This window comes from Colletotrichum scovillei (genome assembly GCF_011075155.1).
Source record: "Colletotrichum scovillei strain TJNH1 chromosome Unknown Contig00010, whole genome shotgun sequence".
Taxonomy (NCBI): Eukaryota; Fungi; Ascomycota; class Sordariomycetes; order Glomerellales; family Glomerellaceae; genus Colletotrichum; species Colletotrichum scovillei.
This window is the reverse complement of record NW_023336268.1, coordinates 3,582,351-3,601,353: the sequence shown is the minus strand read 5'-3', so window position 1 is coordinate 3,601,353 and position 19,003 is coordinate 3,582,351. Positions and strand designations below refer to the sequence as shown.

Genomic DNA, 19,003 nt, shown 5'->3' with positions numbered 1-19,003 from the left:
TGAAAAAGAATGGATTCCTTGACCTCCTGAACAAACTGGGCTCCCGCTTTGCCTCCATGAGTCTTCTTCAAGACGGCCTGTTGAGCGGCTTCAACCTTGGAGAGATTATCAACAGACATGATAATAATGATTGAAAGAGGAAATCGGATTTGTTGAGGGGTAATGGTAATTTGTGCTAAGGCAAGGTAATGGATAGTAATGGTTATTCAAAAACCTAGTTGGAGTGAATTCGATGGGGGCACCGGCTTCTTTATACGAGATAACGAGCCATTTTGTCATTTCCTGCTTTAGGAGCTCCAGCTGTACAGAACTATCATGCTCAGCTAAGCCTCTGGAAAGCTGATCAACATGGCATTACGGAAAGCTGAGACCTTCACAGCTTGCAGTGCAGTTTTCGGCTATTTCCTGTATCTTGGGTTCTGTCTGTAGACGCGCCAGGCTTTACAGACTCAACATCCTCCGCCGAATCTCACTATGGATGCGATGGTATAGGATCTGTCTTGCCACATGCACGCAGCCACTGCTCCATGCTCATGCAACTACTGTTCATTGGCTCTTTTCCCGCGTCGCTTTTGTGGTTCCTTTACCTGAATTACTTTCCAGCCAGCCAGAGAACATCGCCGGAGTGGTTTCGCCGAAAGCGTCTGTGGAAACAGTTCGTCCGCACTGCTTTTCAAGCTGATACAGTGGTCTCGATACGCTAAATACACCTTCAGCCAGCCAGAGAATATCATATGAAATGGTTTTTCTGAAAGCCTCTCTGAAAACAATTCTTGAATGCAATTTTGTCAAAGAGACTTCCAGCTAGGTAGCGCAATTGGGACAGACGGCACCTCTCTCCGGGTTCATGTGGCTGAGGCCGATGACAGCTGATAGTGAAGTTGAGCGGCTGTGAAACATGGGGGTGAGACAATGCTTGCGGCTGGGGGCAAAAACCGCCGAATGGGAAAGTTCAAGACATCATTGTAGGAGAGCATCCCTTTTCGGCGCCTTCCGTGCTCTGGATTCAATATTTTCAGCGTTGCGATGTACCAGTGGCTCGACAGACCAAAGCTGAAGGAAGGGGTCTCCATCATGCCGCAGGCTTGCCAAGAAGATATCACTATCTGGAGGAGGTGTTCGGAGAATGAACCAATCGCAAGATGTGGTATTTGGTCTGAAAGCCCTTTGCTTGAACAAATTCCCACCCCTAGAATCTTTATAGGAGACCATCACTCAGTGGGATAGCCAGGTACCATCACTTTGCACTCTTGGTGTTGAACAGATTTATGCTTCGGAGTTTTCTTTTCCTTTTCTGTCGTAATGTACAACATATATCTTGACTCGTTCCACGATTTCAATTCCAAGGCGAACGAGTTTCAGCAACGTCTTTTAGAGCAGCGTGCTGAAGATGGCACGCTTTTCAGTGAAGCTGCCGCTTTACTCGACAAGACCAATGATGCCGCCTTTGAAGGACTTGAGACCTTAGTTGTCCAGCTTCTGCAGATAGCGGATGGCGATTCGCCTGTCGGTAAAGACGCTGTACCACAGCTCCCCATCGCTATCGAGCTCTTCCACAAGTTGGCCAAATCCTGTGAAGATTCTGTTGACCGTATCGGTCAGGAATTCATAGATACAACTCAGTACGGTGGGGAAAACAAGCAACTTCAAGATAGCATCCAGAAACTCCTCGTCGACATCACTGGGGAGATCCGTAGCGCAGAAGGCGCACTTCAAAGGGCTGAAAACTCGTCAAGGAGCTGCTTTGAGCGTTTGACGACTGCTAGACGCAATTTGAAAGATGGGGAAAATAAGAAAGATGTAAGCGAGCTTCATTTATCGTAAAATCATTGCGCTATCTGCTAAACGTCATGTGTAGGACTGGTACAAAATATCTTCTTTTTTCGGAGGGGGCGGAGATATCGATAACCAAATTCGAGTGAACGAGCAAAACGTCAAAATCTGCCAGCAAAATTTGGACAATGCCGAAACGGATGAGAATGACTGCAAGAATAACCTTTCCAATCTGCAGAGCTTGGTCCCAAGGGTACAGGAGCTTACCAGACTCCTGGATGATCTCTTCTGGCAGATGAATGCCGAGTACGAGAAGATCGTCGAGGACAGAAAGATCATCGAACGAACATGGGTGGCTACTAGGACGCTTGACTACCACGTCAGCACCAACGATGTCGACACCTCTCGCGATGACATTCTACGCCATGTGATTCAGTTGATCCATATGAGAGTGGAACAAATGGATAAGGATCCGGATGTCCAGCGTTTCAAAGAGAACATCGAGAGACGGATGCGTGAAGCACTGGGCGAGGCTCTGGTGGAAGAACTCCACCAGGAGAGGAAATTCCTCTTAATGGAAGATATCGACTTTTAGTCTACTTGTGCTAGTTTCAATTCGGAATCTGTGCCTTACTTGATTCTCGCCTCCGAGACGAAAGAATGAGCGGCTGCCACCACGATAATTCAAGGGCTTCAAATGTGTAGGAGTAAGGCAGATGAGGCCAGTGCCACAAGTCAAAGTGCAGCACTAATACAGTCTAGACATCCGCGGCTCGGGCCGTCGACGCTCAGGGCGGTTTACGGGAGAATCCACGCACGAAGAACTGGCGGCAGATAGATAAGCTGAAATTTCAAACTGTCTGCTGGTGGCTGCCTGAGCTACGAACAAAACCCTGCCTGGTAGATATCACACATATGGCGGGTCGACTCCAGCGCATGAACGTCTAGTTATTCTCCAGCTTAGAAATGATCCTCAGTTTTCGATGTGCGATAATAAGGGCTATAGGGTCGGATTGTCATGTAACTCGCCAATACCCCTCATATCATTGCGTCGAGTGATACAATTGCGAGTTGTGCTTAAGACATGTTTGCAGTTAAAAAGGGAACTAGGCCGGCTGACGTGGAGGGGCCGGGTACGCGAAAGTGGCGTTGCTTCCTGAGCTAGTATCGTGCGTGCCAACGGTCAGCCAGCCACAGGACGGAGAACGCCGGCGCGTAAAGGTGCCGAGATGTTGCTTCAAGCGGGGTTGGATACATATCTCGAAGCAGTACGAATAAATTCCTGGTCAGTAATGTCAAGTCAATCAACTGAACACAGCATAGATCTCCAAGACTGTTCCGGAGATGTTTGCCCGTCAACCTTAGAGGGCTGGAAGAGCAGACCTTCGGTCGAGATGATTTGAGACAGGCTGGCCCAGTCTCAGCAAAACCCACACCCAGGCCGCCCCATGGGCTTTGTTGATTGATACACTGGCTAAAGAGGCCGAGCTCCCGCACGTAAATACTTTTATTGGCGGCCCGGTAGAGTGTGCGCAGTCAGGTGGTAGAAAAGGGGCAAGTGGTGTAAACGGGTTCGCTGTGGCTGGCTGATTGGAAATAAGAACCAGATATTTCTATCTCATCAGCTGATCGACTTCACGAACCCATGACTGTATGTCTCCTTCTTTGGGATAATGCTATGTAGAACTGTCACTGGACCAGTCACTTCATCAACCATCACACTCTCAATCCCAGGCCAACTTGCTCAGCCGTGGTCCAGAAGTGTTACCAGTTGAGCTACGCCGTATCTTCAGGTCGGGCAGACTCAGACGCCTTTCCCCGTTTAGACCCTGCAGAGACGACATGAGACGAAGTACCGACGTTTGCACACAAACGCCACCAAATGATTCAAGGGTTGCAAAGTACGTAGTCTATACTGGAAGTACAATTAATTAGCAACACAATTCCAAACCCGGACACGAAATCCAGCATTATAAGTGAAGTAGCTCACCCTTTCCTATTGTACAGCCAAAAAGTGCCACAACGCCTTTTCATTTACCTCTCTCGGATATAGAACTCAGTACGCAGACCACGATTTCGGTCCAAATATTATGTCTGGCTGACAACTTCCAATAAATCAGATTCTCTCACCAAGAGGCCGCCTCAGACCTTTGTGCCTTCCGCCCCTTTCGGGTTGTACCAGCCCTGTCGAGATAACAAACTCCACCTCAAACGATCTCGTAAGTGTTTTAATGCATTGATATCCTAGTGTGTTTATTCAATGAGAGCTAAGCGGCCATAGGAAAGATGCAATCGAATGCAAGCTTCGATATTGCAGACAAATATGCGAGCATAGTTCCTGGCTCTACCGTCCTTGAGCTCCTCACCGACTTCAAGCAAGAGGAATTTCTCAAGAAATATCTGAATCCCAAGTCTCTGCCGAATAAGTTGAGCAAACCTTTGCTTGAGGATCACCATGCAGAAGGGGCAGCTGAAGGAGTCTGCTCGGCTGCGGTGATGCACTGGCTTGATACCGGCGCCGTCCCTCCTCCCACCGAGGAAATGGCTGCAGGGCTAGCCCGAGTCCAAGGCTCCTTCGAGGCTGACACTGAGCGGGATTACTGGAAATTGTGCAGCAACCTATCAAAATCTTCCAAGAACCTCAAGGAACCTGTCAAAGACAGCAAGGGCTTAGATCTCAACATCACGCAAACTTTCTTCAATTATTTGCTTGACAACTCGGGCAAAATCAACCCAAAGTTCAAGCTTTTCCTCATCCTTGGCTTCGTGGATGGCTCTGCCCATGCAGTTGGCTGGAATCTGGGAACCAAAAGCTTCTTTGATCCCAATTATGGTGTTTGGAGGATCAAGACTCCTGATCCCAAGAGTGGCATTTGGAAGATGATACCTTTTGCCAATGGCCCTGATGCTGCCACAGACATCGCATACTCAATTTCTGGTTTGGATGAGATTCGCAGTAAATACGGGGCCAAAGTCTCTATCAAAGCCATCACTTTCTAATGTGTTCGAAAACGAACTGTCCTGTAGAATACTCAACCCTAGATTTGGTATTGTTCATGGCGATTTCTGACAGAAAGTAAGCGATGATCTTAGGGTAGCGTTATGCTGTAGTCCGTGAATTCATGCTACCTTTCTTCGCGGTATTTCATTGGTTTGCCCAAAAGTCAATGATACCTGTTCCGACAGTTGCTGATAATCGATGTTGCTGACAAGCAAGGTGTTGAGTTCGAGGAGGTCAGAGCTATGGAGGGTCCAGAAGTAACTGGCATCTAATTAGGAACCAAAGCAACTTGATAGAGTGAGTTGAGAACAAAATTCGCACGGCCATCATTTAGTGAGCTGCAGTGGACCGCGGTACATGCAATACCCTTGTAACCTAACAGTACCTATATCAGCATCTTCTTTCGGCGAATCCAGTTGATTGGGTTCATTCAGTATGGCTGAATTGTCGTCTTGAATTTTCAGATCCGTTATTCTGTCACTCGCATCTGAGTTCTCCAAGAGGACAATCAAACAGCAGATCAAGCCTGGTCAACGTACCTAATCTGGACTCCCGAGGGCCGCTTGCAAGCAGAGGACCCTCGATCGGATGGGATGCGGCACAGTCAGATCTCTCCCACCAACCCGGATTTGTCCTACTGAACCGCCGTATCAAGCACATGGTTTAGCGGTGTCTCACCGAAAGTGTCTCACCGGGTACCGAAAGTCTAATCAAGGTGGCCGATTCTTGATCGGCCCTGCTCCGGATCCCGGCGATGTTGAGTGGCCTACCACTAAGTATCAACGACTTTTTAACAGCACGTCCCGACAAGATGCTAGCCAGCGACTTAACGACTTTGCGACTGGCACAGTCCTTAGCGATCGATCATTCAAAATGCTGTTGGAGGGAATCAAATCAGGGATACAGTCGAGCACGGGGACTACTTGTTGAAAGAGTGTCCGTCACTAAGGTACGGTACACTGGAAGCACACAATATGGATCATGCGATGTCAACTCAAGCTATCGAGTCCCATAGACTAGAAGCCATCCCCGCTCGGTTTCCGCGAACCCGATAAATCGATTCTCACACCGTGACAAACCCTCTAGCGATGCAACCCGGGCATGAGTCGGCATTCAGCTTGCTTGTCCAAAAAGTCCCGAGGGGGCGGAGCATGAACACGTAGAATCAACAGACGACATTTGTTTGAGATGCCACGGAGAAAGTTTCACAGGATCGAAAGCTGGAAGCCCCGGGCCCCTGTCACCCCACGACATTTCCAGGGAGAAGGGGCATACCTGTGACCAATGCGGGTGAGGTGGCATTTGACAAGATGTTGAAACGGAGGTTCACCATCGTCATTGGGGGGTAGAAATCCGTACATCTGATTGTACCATGATGTTTCCTATACACTGCAGGATACTTGGGAAGAAAATATGCAGCTAATTATTAATACCCGCCGGGCTGACCTGCATCGGATTGCGCCGCCGCCAGCCGACTCAGGAACAAATCTGCATGCAGTCCGCCTGATTGACGCCCGAGATCATAAGGCGTTCTTCTTTCACCATGTGCGTCATGCACCTTCGACGCAGGGGGAGGGGAAGCGGGAATGCATAGAACAAACATTGTTCGATCGAAGGGGACTGCCCGCCTGCAAACAGGAATTGAGTCATCGCGTGGCACGACAAAGCGAACAAAGAGAATGATCCCAGAGACACACGTGGTATGCGATTCAGGAACGCCCCAAACCCAAAACCCCGGATGAGAAAACGGTCTCAGAGGGGAGGGTGGGAAGGAGCGCTTGCTTGCTGCTTCAGCCTTCTGGTGCATGGTGTACGAACTACGAAGTACTCCGTACCGACCGGACCATGGAACCGGGAATCAGGGCCGAGTGGGCGATGCGACGGTGAGAGCGTCATCGCTTGGGGTAGAACTTGAACCCGCCAGACCGGATGCACTTGGTTCCATTTGCCAGGCTTGCTTTGCCTAAGTAGCGTGAAGCATGAAGCGTCGCTGGGAGTCTCCATGTCTTGAGTCTTTGGGCTTTCACTCTGGAATCGCTGCTGCAGAGTGAAAATATGTGAGTCTCACTCGCTCTTCTCACAGTGAGACACCATGCACCAAGAAAAACGTTGTCGTAGGGCATCAATTGAAATTCACCATCCCAAGATGGGTTACGAATTTCAAGCGGAACTAGACGAAATAGGAAGAAGGCGAGGAAAATCTTTTCGCAGCTTTGCGCCGTTGCGGGCGTTCTGCGTCCTTGTTCCTGGAACTTTTTCCTGGTTCCTGGGGTTGGCGTTTGGTCGCTTAGAGGCCGATCAACTGTCGCCAAACAGGGGCAGCCAACCACAGTTTACGGGTTACCGGCATCGCTTCTCGAAGGGCAAATACCATCTTGGATCGATTGATTGATTGCGGCCCAGCCTACTGGGTGGGAGGTGGTGGCGGTGGAAGGCGGGCGTTGGGCCGAAAAGAAATAGGTGGCTGCAACTATCAACATTTTTCAAGTTGTACTTTACGGATAGACGAGCAGCCAATGCGACGCAATACAACACACGTTTACGACAACCGTTGTCCGCTCAGCCACTGCAAGGAGAGAGAAGAAAAAAAGGAGGTCGGCTTCCATGACGAACATGAAGACATTGTAAAAAGTCGACAGACATCTCGGACAGCCCGATATGCAAGGGTAAAAATCTTCACAAGCAGATTGCACAAGTCTCCACGTTCATTTATCGCAGCGAGAAAGAAGAGGGGATTCGGAGAATAAGAAGGAAAGAAGGAGTGGAAGAATGATAGATTCGAGATTCGAATGTGGACCACCGACCGCGGCTCTCGGATCCATTCTCCTTGGGAAAAACAAGCGCCATCTTGCAATTATTCTGCATCGGTATGGAGTACTGGTCCGTAACCCGGCATGTCTAATAAATAAACATGCAATATTATTTCGCTGTTTTAGTGTTGAGTTGTCCGCAATCTCATTTCAGCCCACCTACGCGGTATTGCTGTGAAGGCCCCCCCGGTCTCCCCCGGCCTCTGCACTGACAAAGATCCCGGACGGTGGACGGAGCACCTAGCGGGCCAGCAGCATCTTTGACATTTGCAGTAGCAGGGCAGCAGGGCAGCAGCAGCAGCACCCTGCAGATATTGTGGTTTTTTTCTTCTTTCTGTGCAGCACGGGCATCTCCAGAAACAGACGACATTTCCATTCTTGTTTATTGAAAAGGGTCAAGGAGCGGGAAACAGGGAGATCAATTTTTTTTTTTAACAAGATAGTGACGAAACAATTAGGGACGCACCAGGAAGGGGCGGAAAAGGGGGAAAGAAACCACGGCAGGAAGGAAGGATGGAAGGAGGGAAGGAGGCAGGTTTGTCTGCACCTTCTTCCCCAAGACCGAGTAACAGGTACGTATACACAATAGACAATACCTGAGAAGTTAGGAATACATGAAATACTTGATACATCATGCTGCTCGTTTGCGCCTCTCCATTTGTTCCATCGTCACATCGTCACATCTTGGATCAGGGTGATCAGGGTCCCCTCCCCTTCTCCAAACGCTTTCTTCGTCACCAAGACCAAACACAAATCACAAATCAAAGCCATCAACAAACCCCCCTCTTCATCCCTCAGTGACGACATCCCATCCTCGTCCGACGCCCCGGCCTCCAAAACCCAACGCTACCCGTGACCCGTCAGCTTTAGCTACGCATAGTTTGAGCAACACACACCAGTGACCAGCAGCACCACTCATCGGAACTGTAGGCACGAGAGAAACACCATCGCTGCAGGGAGCTCCCCTCCTGGAGCTTGCGCCCACCCCTCCTACGATCCCACAATCACCGAGACAGAGCCGCGCAGTCGCATCCCGTCTTGCAGCCAAACAGCGCTCGGTATAGACTCTTTTATTTCAATACCAGTACCTCACCGGGTCAGAGCTGGAAGTTCCCCATCAGAGCTCCCCCATCGGGCAGGCCTCATCCCTCTTGTTTCTTCCACCTTACCCTCGGACGGGGCGACGCTCGGGCACTCCAGTGATCACTCTTTTTCTCTTCCACGACCACCACAGACATCTCATACAAGCACGGCAAGGAAAACAACTACATAATAAGAGGGCGGAACGAGGAAGAATAGAGTCAGAGGCCCGGTCCTTGGTCTGCTCGTTGCTTTTGCCTTTAAATCCGCACCCATCTTCGAGCTTTGGGTTCCGATTGTGTTCAATTCGTATTCTACCGACATCCTTGTGTACCTACCTACCTTGGGTGGTTATCTTTCCTGTCTCGTAGGTTCTTGCCTTTCAAGTTTCGGCCCCCAAAGACCGAGTGCATCCGTCAATCCTTCCCTTCCATCGATTCATTGCAACGCAACGCAATACAATACGACGCAACACAACTTAAGGTCCAAGGAAGAGCGTACCACAGCACCGCCGCCAAGGGTCGCTATCAAAAGCAAGCGCATCCCCTCGCTCATTCTTCCAACTCTCCAGCCATTCATCCATACCGAATTCAGTCCACCCACCACCATCCCGCATTATCGCTGCGATATTCGGGCCATCCCAGAGACACACCACCCAACCATCAGCAGGCCTACCAACAGCCTCGTCGCACTTTCGGATTGCACACCAATATCCCATCCCGCAGCTTACCATCAATTTTCACCTGTTGACTGCATCTGCGGCGGCGCCCAATTGACCAACGACGTCTTCTGTTTCCCGCATCGCTCAAGCTCCCACTCGCGACAAAAGAAACATCTTGTCTCACCTTTGAGGGCGAAGAATACGAACGGGTTCTATTTACGTCCAGTCAACCCATTCCCACCGATTCACTCCTCGCTCATTGCAACCTTAACGGTCTACACTCTCTGTCTCGCGCGCGCGCCACACGATACGGACTAACCCCAACGACACCTCCATCATCCCATCCACATCCCTCTCAGTGGGCACGTAGAAAAGGCGACGAACGACACCTGCTACCCGCACCAAAGCAACAAGATCACCCAAAATAACAACCACGAGGCGAAGAGAGGCGACGGAAACCACACAGACACACACCTTTCTTGAATTCCGGTGTCTTCCACTCTCCTTCTCGTCTTCGCTTCCCCCACCTTGCCCAGAAAAAGCCCACGGTCCCAAACGAACGAACCCTGTTTGGGGGCCGCTCCCGTGAACGATTACGCCACAGCCTTTTGCCTCTTACTCGATCCTAACTAAAAGAAGAAAAACGGTCGAACCGCGCGCGCGGTCTGAGAGCCGAAACGAAGCTAAGAAGCACAAGAGCTGCTGCACTGCCGTCCGACTACCTTGCTTCCACGAGCCTACGAATACCTTACCTGCCCTACCGCCGCCACTAATAGAGAGTCGGACCTCTTCTTATCTCACATCACCCACCACCACTTGGTGTACTAGCGACTCTTTCCCACAAAACTTCTCGACTGAATCTCCCGAACCAGGGTTTCCTCCCGAAATATCACCCCGAGATCGCATTCGACCTTTCTTTGAAAACTCAATTCAACGCGTAACGCAGCAAACAGCGCATTCACGACGCCAAGTCTACCGTCATCAAGCGTCCTCTACTCGCGACTTCCAACGGCGCACGCGACGTGTGACGTGTGACGACACAACCTCGGAGCTGTCCCCGCAATCCAAGGCGGCCGACACTGGACCACCGCAACCACCACATCTCTGGTCTTTCGGAACGAAAATCAACCGCCACAATGTCAATCTCACAACAAGCCCCGACGCCAATCTCGATTACCATTTGCGGCGACGGCGGCTGCGGAAAATCCTCCATAACTCTCCGTCTCGTGCGTTCGCAATGGACCTCCGAATACGACCCCACTATTGAGGACTCCTACTCCATCACTCGTAAGATCGATGGACAAAACTACCATCTTTCTCTTACGGATACGGCCGGGCAAGAGGAGTACCGCGGTATGTGGGCATCATCAAACCTCGGCGCAGATGCCTTCTTGCTCGTGTACGACATTACCTCCCGCGACTCCATCGACGCTCTCCAGTACTTCAACGACCTCATCGATATGGAGGCAGAGACTCGCCTCGACAATGCTGAGCGCGCAAAACGTGCCGGCCTCTCACCCTCCTCCTACCGCGATACCGTATCTGCCACGCCGGGCGCTAAAACCGTTCCTCCCGTTAAGATCGTCGCCGGCAACAAATGTGACCTTCAAGAGTCCCGCGCCGTTCCTGCGGCCATGGGCCTAGACTGGGCGCGTCGCCGGGGGTGCGGCTTCATGGAGACGAGTGCACGGCTCGAGGTCAATATCGAGGAGACGTTTGCGCTCATTGTTCGTCGCGTTGTTGAGGCTAGGCGCATGGCGGAGCTGGGCGTCAACGAAAACATGGAGATGGATCGGAGAGGCATGACCAAGCCGCTGAGTCCCCTTCCGGCGGGCAGCGAGCAGAATGAGAAGCGTGGCCCCGGTGTGCGGGGTCCGAACATCGAAGGCAAGGTTGGCAAGGCATCGATATGGAGGAAGCTCCGGTGCTGGTGAGACTTTTGACTTGATGGGCCTATAAGCCTAAGATGGCTTCCGAATGCCGATGTTGCATCTAGAGCTGTCATGGCGGGGTTGCTACTCAACAGTGAGGCCGTCAAATGGGACTATGAGCGGCTTCACCTGCCGACCTGTGGCCGGGAGGGGGGCCGACGAGGAGGTCCAGGCCTATCTCTAGATAGATCCGGGGACGAGTGTGACAACCAATGTCATTACAGGTCGCCGCGCTGGGGGAGGGTCTGCATAAAGCGCCATGGCGATGAAGCGTGCCATCGTCCACGGGAGCAGAGGCAGCTTCGAAAGCCGGTACACCGTCGTTTCTGCACATTGGGGTTCCAGAGAGATTGGGACTCACACGCAAGTGTAGCATTATCAAATGGCGGCGTTTGGGAGTCTCGAGCGCAAGTTCCTCACCGCCTGTTGTACGGGTCGTAAAGGGCGAGGGATTCTACCTAGGGGGCGTTGGGCAAAACACCACCGATATGGCCCAGGCTGTATCTCAACTTTTGCGTTTTCTTGTATTATTGCTTTCGTTTAGATACCAATGATGCGTGTGAATTATCAAGCATATTTAAGGTGAAGCAGACTGATCAAGCTCTTTCCAATGTGAGATCTTGTTGAGATGAATGTAAATCTAATGAAAAACTAGAAAGTCATATCTTTTCTTTTTCATTCAAGTTTAGAGCACATGTACCACCGTCGCGACAAAAATCTCAATTCTCAAACTCGAAAAATCAACTGCCCTGATATCTTCTTCTCTTATCCCAAGTATACCACAACGCCGTAGCATCAAACAAACTCTTTCCGAAAAAACGTTACTGTCTTTGAAACCTGTCCAAAACATCTCATCTAGTCGTTTCTTTCCATCTACGCTCTTCTAATCCCCATCTAACAAGAAGTCTAGGTGGTGATCTTGGCGACCTTTTGCCACAGGCCGTTGTGGGACCAGGTCCAGTTCTTGAGGAAGGGCGGGTCCATGCCCGTCTCGAACGCCTCGATGCGGGCGGCGATCTGCTGGTTGCGCAGCGTCTCGCGGGCGGCGGCGCCGCGGTTGTGGAGCTGGGGCATGCGGTCGATGGCGTCCATGGCGAGGCTGAAGCGGTCCGTCTGGTTGCGGATGGCGAGCTCGAGGGGCGTGTCGATGTTGCCCTTTTCCTTGTAGCCGCGGACGTGGAGGTTCATGTTGCCCGGCCGCTTGTAGGTGAGGCGGTGGACGAGCCAGGGGTAGGAGTGGAAGTTGAAGATGACGGGCTTGTCGTCCGTGAAGAGGGAGACCCACTCCGCGTTTGTGAGGCCGTGGGAGTGGTCTTCGTGGGAGATGAGCTTGAAGAGGTCGACGCAGTTGACGCAGCGGATCTTGAGCTCGGGGAAGTGTTGCAGCAAGAGGTCGATGGCGGCGAGGGACTCGTGGGTGGAGATGTCGCCGCACGAGGCCATGACGAGGTCGGGCTCCTCGCCCTGGTCGGTGCTGAACTGGGGCCAGATGCCGATGCCCTTTGTGCAGTGCTCGACGGCCTTCTCCATGGTGAGGTACTGCAGGTGCTCCTGCTTGTCGGCGACGATGACGTTGACGTAGTTTGAGGAGGCGAGGCAGTGGTCCATTGTGGAGAGGAGGCAGTTACCGTCGGGCGGGAGGTAGATGCGGACGACCTCGGGGCTCTTGTTGGCGACGACGTCGAGGAAGCCCGGGTCTTGGTGCGTGAAGCCGTTGTGGTCCTGGCGCCAGACGACGGCGGTCAGGAGGATGTTGAGGGAGGCGATCTTGTTGCGCCACTCGACCTCGAGGGCCTTTTCGATCCACTTGCAGTGCTGGTTGACCATGGAGTCGATGACGTGGACTGCGCATTTTGTTAGCATAATGTGTGTTTAATACGTGAAAGAGAGTTGGACTTACTAAATGGCTCGTAGCTGTTGAGGAGACCGTGACGTCCGGTCAGGATGTAACCCTCGAGCCAACCCTCACAGGTGTGCTCGGAAAGCATCTCCATGACACGGCCCTCGGGGGCCAGGTTGCCGCCATTGGCATCCTCCTCAAAGTACTCGCCCATCCATACCTTCTTGCCGGCCTCGTAGACGGCACCGAGCTTGTTGGACTCGGTCTCGTCGGGTCCGAAGAGACGGAAGCTCTGCATGTTCTGAGCCATGACGTCCCGAAGGTAGGTGGCCATGTTGTTCATGCTAGCAGCCATGGTGCCGCCAGACTTGTCAACCTTGATAGCGTACTCCTTGAAGTCGGGAAGCTTGAGAGGCTTCCTGAGAACACCACCATTGGCCACCGGGTTGGCGCTCATGCGGCGGTTGCCGGTAGGGCAGAGAGACTTGAGCTCATCCGAGATACGGCCGTCCTTGAACAGACGCTCGGGCTCGTAGCTGCGCATCCACTGCTCAAGGAGCTTCATGTGCTCGGGGTTGGTAGCGGCGTTGGGGATGGGGACTTGGTGGGCTCTCCAGTAGCCCTCCAAGTAGTTGTCGTCAATCTTGCGAGGGCCAGTCCAGCCCTTGGGGCTGCGAAGGACGATCAAGGGCCAGATGGGGCGGAAGGCCTTGCCGGAGTCGCGGGCCTGCTTCTGGAACTTGCGGATCTCGAGAACGCAGTGCTCCAGAGTGGCGGCCATGGCCTGGTGCATGGTATCGACATCGTCGCCCTCGACAAAGTACGGCTGCCAGCCGTACCCGAGGAAGAGGTTCTCCAGCTCCTTGTGGGAAATTCTAGCCAAGATCGTGGGGTTGTTGATCTTGTAACCGTTCAGGTGCAGAACGGGCAGAACGGCTCCATCCACAATGGGGTTGAGGAACTTGGTGCTGTGCCATGCAGTTGCCAGCGGGCCAGTCTCGGCCTCACCATCGCCGACCATGGTCAGGGCAATGAGATCGGGGTGGTCGTAGACGGCACCGAATGCGTGGGAGACGGAGTAGCCAAGCTCTCCACCCTCGTGGATGGAGCCCGGGGTCTCCGGGGTAGCGTGGGAACCGATGCCACCGGGGAAGGAGAAGGACTTGAAGAACTTTTGCATGCCCTCAACGTCTTCCGACTTCTCTGGGTAGACCTCGGAGTAGACACCCTCGAGGTACGACTGGGAAAGCACGGCGGGGGCTCCGTGGCCCGGGCCGGAGATGAAGATGGAGTCGAGGTCGTACTTCTTGATGAGACGGTTGAAGTGCATCCAGGTAAAGATTTGACCCGGAGCTGATCCGAAGTGACCGAGTAACCTCAGCTTCATGTGCTCCTTCTTGAGGGGCTCCCTGAGGAGGGGGTTTTCCTTGAGGAAGATCATTCCCAAGGATAGGTACAAGCTGGCCTTGAAGAAGTCATTGTACTTTACAATGTCCTCCTTGGAGAGGGGCTCGCCCTTGACTGTTGACCGGGCCGGGCCATAGGGGCTGATGGATTCGACCTCCTTGTCGGCCATGTTGATGGTGACGGGAGGTAGGTATGTAAGTGTTGATGATGTTTGTTGTAGGTGTGGTCAGGCCAAGATGCCTTGAAAGGGGTGGTTTAGAAAAGGAAAGGCAAGAGTTGACTGAAGTCCGAGGGGGCTTGGTCTTTATACCTACTAGTCAGGCCGGAAGAGGTCAGAGGAGAGACACAGAGAGAGCAAGATATGTTGCGGTCATTTCGCCCAGAGGGCGGGCGGCAGGCGGGTAGCTCTGCCCAGGCTGGAGGTTGATGCTCACGTCTATGGTGCTGATCCCCGGCTGGAGGCCGGCGGGCATCGACTGAGTAGCGTAAACGCAGGTCCGGGAGCTATCAGCCGATGTTGACGGCTACCAAACTGGGTTGGAGGCGAAAGTTGCGGACGTTGAGAGAACAAGGGCATACAAGCAGGGGTGGGGTATACGAAGATACGGAACAGAACCTTGTGGCACATAACACGTTCCTTGATGGGACTCCAGGTGAAGCATCTTTTTGGGACTTTTAGCCTGGGGAGTTGGAGAAGTGGTAACCCCAGGTGCGGGACTCTCATTCATTCCACAATGAAAGGCTCCAATGGGCTGGCAACGTGGGGGGGAAGAGGAGAAGAGAAAGAGATGTCGGGTGTCATGGCATCCTGGCAACGTGGACTTTTGGCGTGGGTTGCCTTTAGTGGCATATGGCGAAGTTTCCTTCTGGGCGGTCCGGAAGCTGCCTATGACAGGATGACGGGACGAGAACTAAGACGGCGGCTGCAGATGAGCTGAGGAATTGCGGGTTTTCCTTGCATGTTCTTTTGGCGACGAGAGGTTGATCGGTGGGTGGTGCTGGTGATTGTGCGTGGGGAGAAGAGGTGGTCTGATTTTCTGAACGCAACTCAAGTGCGGCCATGGCACCAGGCGACATGTAGCCGACGTCACCTTACGCCCCACGTCGGTATCGGTTGTGATCCTGTCCGCGTCATAGTGCTTGATTTGCCCTGTCAGTCCGTTTTCAGGAGATTGGAGAAGGATGTTCAGGATCCAATGGCTTTTTGGGTCAGGAACGCTTGCACCTTGGTGGTTGAGAGGTCTCAGTCAGCGGAGGAAGTACGGAGAAAAACTGCTGCTCAGAGTTCAAAGTCGGGGCAGCAGCGGGCCGAGCAGAACCGCCGCTTCGGGACATGGTACGGTACCTTCAAGGTACGTATTCGGCACCGTCGGCAGCTGCCGTTTGCCGGTCCGGGCTACGTATCTGCGGTGTCCATGGTGAGCCAAGGTGAAGACGGTGACCAGGAAGGTGAAGAAGGTGCTGATGCACCCATCTTCATCACAATTTGCAACGTAATGCCTGCAACTACATTCGCATTATCGGCAGCTCTGCCCAGTCCGTGCTGTCGGGCCAATCTCTGTTACACCAACACGATTCTGACCCAATCCAGCCCATCCATGCCTGCATCAAAAAGCCTCAATCACCTTTTGGCTAGGTGGTCTCACTACCCGATCTTCGGGAATGAGATGGTCAACTCCCAGGACAACGGCTAATCGCCAGATACGATTCCCTACTTGGAGTGGCGCCAACCGAAATGACACACCCAAAATATCTCCCTACCATCACGGGACAGTGGCATCCTTCTATCGAGAAAACAGCAGAATCCATTCAACCTCGCCTTCAAAGGAAAGCCAACAGAGCCTCCATCCCGGGTTAGGCATGCTCTACGGCACCACCGTTTCGGACCGTTTACTCGTATCAAAGCCCTATCGCAACCAGCGCCGGTGTCTCCGTGCAACCGGCTTAGAACAACCGGCCTTTTCTCTCGATTCGCTTGTCTGGTCGACCAGGCCATTGATGGCCCGATGATTAGCTGCACCAATGGCGTTGGTAATGACAATGCTGTGCCGGAGGAGCAAGACGATCATCGAAACAAGGACATCGTCAGTTAGCCGGCAAGGGATATGAATGACAGGCCCGGCAAGCCTGGCAGTGAACCCGGACGCCTTCTGCCCTTAGCCAGTCTAGCTAGGCATGCAGCAAATATCCCGCCATTGCAGTGAGGTGCCTTGGTACTTGGCCTTCTTCTGCAGGCAACTGGGCAGGCTGTGCCGAATTGCATCGGACTCCCTTAGTCGTGTAAGCCTGGCATAAGGCACGAATTAGGCGAAGGAAAACCAGTGACGGTGCGGAACCCGGCCGGCTCCTCGCCCAGATCCAGAAGCAGCTGATTCATGGCGAGTCTGGATTATGGCATATGCACGCAGATCATGGCACCGCTCATCCACGACTTGCCTTACGTGCCACAATAAGCCTGGCAATCCCGGTTCACTGGGGGGCCTGACACACCCCGCCAAGTGTCAATCCTGCAGACATCAACCCACCACCTTTCACGGCGGGAGCTAGGACCCCAGCCCCGAGAAGACGAGAACAAGGTGGAGGGGAGCTTGAGCTGGAGCTGGAGCTTGAGCTCGGTGCTCGGTCCTTGGTGCCACTTCCGCAGAAACAACGCGCTGTTTTGAATCGCCCTTTATATCGTTTTTCTGGGAATTTCTCGCCCAGGTTCTTTTTCTCTTCAGCATCAGCGTTTCTTCTGCATGCAACAAGTATCCTGCCCCCAGAGGCCACGCCATCCGCCGAATTTTGACTGACCTTCAGTGTATTGGGTCTTGAGAGAGTCAGAGCAATTGCAGCGGCAACCGGCAAGTCAACTAAGTGATGAGACCTCGCCGATGGAGGGGTAGCCTCTTGGCGAAACCCTGCCAGATGAGGGGAAAGCCCAAAATATGCGCTTGAAGGAATGTTCACGGAATGCCGTTGGGTTCCAAGTCATCCGGTGTTCCGCATTAAGTCAGGACTTATGCCAGCTACCAACGCCGGCGGTCCGCTTGAGACGACGATATGGGAATGCAACGACATACACTTATCAATATGATAGAATATTCAACCCCGCGGGCGATGAATAGGCTCGTCTTTCAGCGGGTACAGCCTTCCTCGCTGTACAACGTATTCGACTTGTTTTGTGTGACAGCACTCGGCAAAGCCAAGGGTCGATTGGACTAGACACGGGATCAAAACGTGACATTGCATCCATGGTCTCGAGGCTCTGCAAGTTGAATAATCTGGGAATCTGGGAGAAGTTCAAAGACAAGACAAGACATCTGCGACAATTTTATCACCATCAAACGCTAACCTCCTTGACCCGGAGAGTGGATTCCAACCTGCCATCTGAATCACCCCGACTTATCCTGAGTTAGGTATGAATTGTCTCATTGCCTCGACGTTTGCGCAACCTTGAGAAGTTCCATGTCTTCCTCTTTCACCGCAATCTCGGACTAGAAACAGGTTCCGATTTCCTTGGATCTCGATGAGCGGGACCCCTCGCGAGAAGTTGTTCAGCGAGGTGGATGGTGGGGTTTTCACATTCTCATGTCCTGATCTGATAATTTATGGGTACGAGGAGTCTGACAGCTGCGCTCCACGCTGTGCCGCATGTACTTCGTATGCGGGTCACCAAGCCAGGTCCTCCGAGCCGACCGGGGGCTGCTGTCCTGCGGCTGCGGCGGGGTTGGCGGGGGATCAGCCGCCGACACGCGGGAACTAACCGTTTACCAGCAGCACTCAGGGGCAGTAGGCACTTGCAAAGAGCTTGGTTCAGCTGCCTAGGAGTTTGCGTCGATCTGGCTTTGCTCTGGGCGCGGAGTCACTGCTATCGTGCCTACTCGCAAGTCAGGAGGTCGACATCTAAATATGCTGAGTTGCTCCTTTCTCAACATGGGCACGCACGCATGATTCATAGGAGGTACCGACCACGGTGAAGGCAAACTATCATACGGATTTAGCCACGATGAGCCACAGAATTTGGGGTTCATAAAAAAGTGGTCTTGATCCTCGTCACTTACGTCCCATCTCAATGACCATTGACTTACGATGACATCCAATCCCGGACCCCATTCTGGTCTGATATCAAACTGACAGCACAAAGATAATGTCCCCATGCGAGATTGCGACCCTTAAAACCAGAAGTCATTGTTCCATAATGCGAGACCCCCAATGGTAGACTTTTATTCATTTCCGATGGACGACGAGTAGCAAGTCCATCCCCCGCACCGACGGACTGAACTCTCTCGATGACCACTTTACTCCCTTTGCCATATGCCCATTTACCCGAAAGGGTTGCGAGACCGCGTAAACTCATTTAATTGATTTAGCTCACGAACCGTCCGAGCGGAACGCCCGTGACCACACCTTCATAGTAGAGAACAGCCAAGTGAAGGGGAGAGTCGACACACTTGGACATCACGGTGGCCTGACGTCACGCCGTCTCCCCCCGCGTTCTACGGTCCCCAATAGTTTGGT

General features: G+C 52.6%; 3 protein-coding genes across 3 annotated transcripts; 2 read left to right on the top strand and 1 right to left on the bottom strand.

Moving 5' to 3' along the window:
- Positions 1 to 1,302: 1,302 nt before the first annotated feature.
- HER10_EVM0007143 (uncharacterized protein) lies at positions 1,303 to 2,368 on the top strand (the record flags this gene model as incomplete). Its single annotated transcript, XM_035476709.1, has 2 exons — positions 1,303 to 1,800; positions 1,859 to 2,368. 2 exons carry the CDS (start codon positions 1,303 to 1,305, stop codon positions 2,366 to 2,368), a joined length of 1,008 nt encoding a protein of 335 aa, XP_035328151.1.
- A 5,897-nt stretch (positions 2,369 to 8,265) lies between these two features.
- On the bottom strand, positions 8,266 to 15,443 carry HER10_EVM0003217 (phosphoketolase). Its single transcript, XM_035472901.1, has 2 exons — positions 13,157 to 15,443; positions 8,266 to 13,100 (listed from the first exon to the last, which is right to left on the bottom strand). Exons 1-2 carry the CDS (start codon positions 14,670 to 14,672, stop codon positions 12,163 to 12,165), a joined length of 2,454 nt encoding a protein of 817 aa, XP_035327776.1. The 5' UTR covers positions 14,673 to 15,443; the 3' UTR covers positions 8,266 to 12,162.
- On the top strand, positions 10,462 to 11,259 carry HER10_EVM0004565 (Ras family protein; the record flags this gene model as incomplete). The annotated part of the gene is made up of 1 exon (XM_035474204.1): positions 10,462 to 11,259. The coding sequence occupies one exon, from the start codon at positions 10,462 to 10,464 to the stop codon at positions 11,257 to 11,259; it is 798 nt and encodes a 265-aa protein (XP_035327910.1).
- Positions 15,444 to 19,003: the final 3,560 nt, after the last annotated feature.

What these genes read in the sequence shown, in the direction of transcription:
- HER10_EVM0003217 (XM_035472901.1), bottom strand. Translation starts at nt 14,672, where the DNA reads ATGGCCGACAAGGAGGTCGAATCCATCAGCCCCTATGGCCCGGCCCGG. An exon ending in CAACAGCTACGAGCCATTTA is followed by an intron (nt 13,101 to 13,156) that starts GTAAGTCCAACT and finishes CAAAATGCGCAG; the next exon opens with TCCACGTCATCGACTCCATG.